General features: G+C 35.0%; 1 protein-coding gene across 1 annotated transcript in view; it reads right to left on the bottom strand.

Moving 5' to 3' along the window:
* The window catches only part of LOC104621530 (chromosome unknown open reading frame, human C10orf107), a 41732-nt gene extending 40168 nt beyond the window's left edge, over positions 1 to 1564 (bottom strand). Inside the window, exon 1 of the mRNA XM_010288051.1 lies at positions 1405 to 1564. Within this exon, the coding sequence (XP_010286353.1) occupies positions 1405 to 1474 (70 nt within the window). The 5' untranslated portion in view covers positions 1475 to 1564. The remainder of the gene's footprint in view (positions 1 to 1404) is intronic.
* Between the last annotated feature and the right edge of the window lie 3909 nt (positions 1565 to 5473).

Raw genomic sequence — 5473 nt, 5'->3', positions numbered from 1 at the left:
TTTCCCTAAAAGCCATGTATCTTAGCCAAATCCAAACGGATTTTCACACAACAGCAAAAAGTAAATTCACAATACTTCATGCATAGGGGTATTAGAGCTGTTAAAAAAAAAAAAGGGGGGTGCACAAAATAATACTTCCCCCCCCCCCCCCCCCCCCCCCCCGCCTCTCTCTGCAAGTCCATTGAACTGTTTTAGTTGTAATTTTATATATAAAAATTAATCAGAGGCAGACACTGCCACGGAAAATTTTAGCTTAAAGAGTTAAAGTTTGGCAAAGCTTTATGCAACTCAGATCATGTTCCTGAAAAACATCAGTCAGCTTTAATAATCAGTTGTGCTACCAGCCTGCCTAGTATACACATATTACATACAGTCTCATAAAACTAATTTCTGACATGTTTCCATTCTTCTCCATTGTTATATTAATATAGTTAGCATATGTTAAGATACTTTCTCATTGGAAACAGGAAGGACAACTGGAATTCCAATGATCATAAAGCACGTACATATTCTGTCAAAATTCCAAGTCAGAAAGGCCCTTGAACTAAATGACAATGAAAGAGTATAATAACTATTATGAGCTTGATTTTAAATATTCATCTTCTCTTTGAATGGAACCGCTGAGTCCTTTTGCTCTTCCTCTGGGATGGACTTTTCTCGACATAATCACCTTCAAAGTGAATGTTAAGTAAGCATTGTGATCTCTGAAAAATGGGTTTTAGAGAATGCTGCTGCCATTTTTTTCTGGTTGTTTTGTTCCCACTAGACCCAAGCTACATTCTTTGTTGCAAATTTCCCTGTAGCCACAGGAGCTATAGTCCTTTCATTGTCATTTTTCATCTTTGGCAGTGATGCCAGTTTACTTCCCCTCACCAGTCTTCAGTTAACCGCTATATTTTGTGCCAGAAGTACAGCATTTGCCATACAGAAAGCTGCTTGAGAGTTGACCTCCAAGGATAAAATAAATGTAATTCACCTGCTGTAATGCTACAGGATGTACTGAATATCTCAAACAGCAGAGAAATATGCTCAAGGCTACAGTGAGTCAGTCACTGAGCCAGCTGGAATTGGAATGTAGGAGCTCCTTGCTCTCACTCTATTGTAATTGTTATTTATTTTACCATAGCAAAGATGAGGTCTCTTCAGGACTTGGCCCTTTTGTACCACGTACTGTACAAAGAATGAGGGATACTCTGCTAAAAAGATGACAGTCCTCTCTAATGAAAGTTTAACATCTGCCAATAAGAATTATTTTCAGGTACAAGATAAAACATGCCAACATTCAAGAGGAAAATAAATCATTTTACAATTACTTGTAATTAAATACCGCTTTATTAAAATGACTGGAAAACATTCTTGCCTTCCGCTTCCGATATTTATTTTACAATTTTTAACTATACTTACCAGTAAGGTTCTCCAACAGGAAATTTAATAGATCCATGAATCCTGTGAGCTGTATAAGACTGAAGTTCATTTCTTTAGCCCACAAAAATCCTGCAGTATAATAATCTATCAAAATAGCTTCTTTCAAAGATGTCTTTAATTGTTTAAAATTCAGAAATTCTTCCAGCTTTCTAGAATAAATTGCAGAGCAAAATAATGAAATTAAAAAATAAATTGCAAATTCCAAAGTTTAACTTAGCCTGCTTTTAATTATATCAATAATATTTGCTATTATTATATTACACATATATGTATATATCTTCCTGGAACTTAGCTACATCAGTTTCTAGATATGAACATTTATGATCAGAGAACATACCAACTGAAAAAAGTAAACACCTACAGGTTTCAACAGACACTATTTAAATGTTAAGATATGATTAACAAAATAACAAAAATAAGAGCATTACAAAAACCAAAGAGAAATAGAGCTGAAAATCCCTGAGAAAAATCAGTGTTTGTTCAAGAAATGGTTTGTAGGATGGGATGGAACAATTAGTCTCCACTTTCTACTACCACTCTTTCACTCTGAGATAGTTTTACAGTGCTAAAAAGATCTTGCTTCCCTTCAAGTATTATTTTTCATGCAGCCTCTGCAGAAGAATTACATTTGAAAATTAATGTAAATAATATAATCTAAAATTACTGAAAGTACCTAACATATTTAGAAGTTTAAATTCCACTTTCATAATGGTCAAGACATTTAATAAGAGCCTCATCCTATTTTACTGGCACACTGTGGAAATTTTTCCACTTACTTTAACTTGAAAAAGTAATGAAAAAATACACTCCCTTGTAGGAGACCATGTTGTTGCTGACACATTTATGTCTACTCTATCCAAACATAGAAATAGTTATGTCTTTTATAATAATTGTGAGCATTTTTCCACATGAAGAAAGGGGATCAGGGTTAGGACTTCAGTTTGCAGTTCTTCCAATATTACTTCAGCCATATCTCATGTTTTACATTAAAGCAATCCTTGGCTTCTTAACTACACCTGACAATACAGGTGCTCGTTGTGATCACAGTTTCTAGTCTCCTGTAAAAGACCAAAGTCTTTTTTTCCTCCCCTCCTTCTCATTCCTTCCTAAGAAGGGCATTAATCTCAGACCTACTGATAGGCAACAGTTAGTTTTTCAGGATTTTCACCAAGCCAGTAGAAATATACTGTCAAATAAGATGAGTTTCTTTTAATTAAAATCTCAATAGCTAACAAAGTAAAGCATATAATCCAATCAGTTTTGTTTAAAACATGTATTTCTTTGTTCTGCATGACCAATTTGTATGGCTGTACACATGCAAGTTGGTTAAAAACACTTAACCGTGTACTGAAATAGAAGTGGAATGTGGCCAGCTGAACTTTCCAAGGTTTGAAACAGTCCATATCCTCTCTTTCTGAAGCTTCTGCCAACTCTGTGTTTTCATAATCAGAGCTTCTCAGGGATTTAGATTTTCTCTGATGCTGCTAACAATGCCAGTACTCATCTTTTCAATATTCTGCAAGGCATGTCACTGACAACAGTATCTATAAATGATTGGGAAATGATGGAGCATTTAGACTTCCTAGTTACCCTGATTGCTATTTCTTCTTTCACGGAAGATGCTGGCGTCCTACCGAGGCAGACTGCATGATAGATGGGAACGCAGGCCATCAAAAGTCTCATACTCAATCAGATCTATTCTGATTTCCTAACCTTAGCTGTGGCCTTCAAACTGCTCTTGTGTATAGACATGATGGACTGTGGTAAACTAACAAAATTTCAGTGCTGCTGCTAAACTGCTTAGAGTGCATAAAATACCCTATAACTATCCTCTTTTCAGTCAGATGCAGTATATACTTTATGATCCACTTGTACAGTGTGTATATATATAAATACATATGAGATCAGCCGAAACGAAGAAGAAACATACAATCTTTCAATGCTTTTCTTTTTAAACTTATTGAGAAAGTTTCACAAGAAACTGCATCCTTAATCACATTTTAGGTTCTGGTGAGGTGTACACTTCAGTCTTGTCTAAAATAAGAGGCCTATCACACAAAAGAAAACAGTAAACCAAAGAAAGTTTTATATTATTGTTTGATGGGAACAAATTTTTTTCCAGTTTTCTTAAAAAAAAAAAAAAAAATCCCAGAAAGAACTTCTTATTTTTCCTCAGACCACTGACAAATATATTTCAGGAATAGCATTTTAATCTCTCTTAAACAGTTTATGTATTCAGAGGGACACGGTTGTTCTTTTAATCCCTCCCTGCCCCCCCAACTAGGGGCATAAAAATTGAAAGCCCTTGGCTTTCAATTCACTAAGAATTGAACACTCCTAAATAATTTGGGCACTTCTGAAAAACACCATTCTTAAAATATAAATTTAGAGTCTCAGACTGAACTCCTGGCCTCCTAAATTTAGCTGCTATTAAGCACTAATAACAAGGGAGAGTGTTGCTACAGGAAAGACAGGATGGGCTTATATCAGAAGTCTTCGTCTGCCTCCTATTTCCCCAGTGCACCATAATGGCTACCTACTAATACCTTCTTTGGCTTTCCATCCCTTTCTGAACTTTTAAAACCCTTCTGATTTTGCAATAACTCATGTTACAGTACAGAATCTTAAATGTTTTAACAAAAAAGTTACCAAGTGAGACTTATAAAAAAGCTCAGTATTGGCCTGTTCTTATTTACATCTTAGTATTCCATTTACAGCATATTTAATACTACCGTAAACTCAGAAACCGTACCAATGTGAAATATTGGGGGGGAGGGGGGAGGGAGAAGGAGTCAAAGAAAAACCAGGATATATACAAAATACAGTAAAACAAAGTGAATCTGAGATCAACAGCACTTCTTCCTATCTTTCATGAATCATATTAAATATCATTGATTTAATGGAACAATTAAGAATTAACAACATAACCATCACAAAAGAAATACAACAAATGGTCTATAATTTTTTTTCATCATAATATTGGTTCTAGCATTATCATCATTGCCACTTACTTTTGAACTCCTTCTACATTCTGTTCTGACAAATTAGCAATTTGGGAAAGAGAAAGAAACGTCCGATTAATAACCTTCTTTCCACCTATGGCATCCTGATCTCGGTCTTCTTCCTACAGACACATGTGTATAGGAATATCATTTTAAAAGGTTTATTTTATTATGTCAGTAACTAATCTAAATAACATTTTTATTTCGAGGAAGTATGCACGGGATTAATTCAACAAATGCCAAAAACGTAACAAAGCTATAATTATATGGCAGCAACACAATACCCGAGCACATTTTCACTAGGGAAAAGCTAAGCAGATACATGGAAAATAGTATATTTATCTTAAATCCATGTGGGAACATAGTGACATATTACGTGCAGCACAAGATTAAATTAACTTGTAAGTAAAAACAATAGAAATATAAAGGTGCAAAAAACCTCCATGAATGTATATTTGACCAACATGATACTAGATTGCACAGTAATTAAATTTTAAAATCAGTTTCTGCTTAAGGTATTATGAGTACACACACGCATTACTGTGCTATTTGCTCTCCACCCTGTACTTGATTGCATTTTCAAATTTACTGTCTACACTGACTCTCTCCCTAAGAAAAAAAAAAAGTCCAAGATGTTTGCTGCAACACAATGATACACACAGAAGCATCTGGCAGTACCGTTCCAGGGAAAGTCTGTATATTTGTAACACAGAAGGCAGTTCCTTATAGAAAATACACGGATGTACCTGTTATAGGGGATAACAAACTAAGCATGAACTAACACTGCAATGCTCTTACAAAAAATAGGAACTTGTGAGGATATTTTATTTATGTATGTATTTATTTATGTATGTCACTGACCAAAAAACATTCGACCAGAGACTTTGGTAAGAAATCTCTGAAAGAAAATAGTGCGGAAACCCCCCCCCTGTTTTACAATAGCATATGTAGGCTAACCAAGGTGTCAAAGCACATTATAAAATGTGAGACAAGGCAGATTCTTTACAGAGGTGCATGGCAGGGGAACAAGGGACAATGGTCATAGA

The sequence above is a fragment of the Phaethon lepturus genome, unplaced genomic scaffold, assembly GCF_000687285.1.
Source record: "Phaethon lepturus isolate BGI_N335 unplaced genomic scaffold, ASM68728v1 scaffold16590, whole genome shotgun sequence".
Taxonomy (NCBI): Eukaryota; Metazoa; Chordata; class Aves; order Phaethontiformes; family Phaethontidae; genus Phaethon; species Phaethon lepturus.
This window is presented reverse-complemented; position numbering and strand designations above follow the sequence as displayed.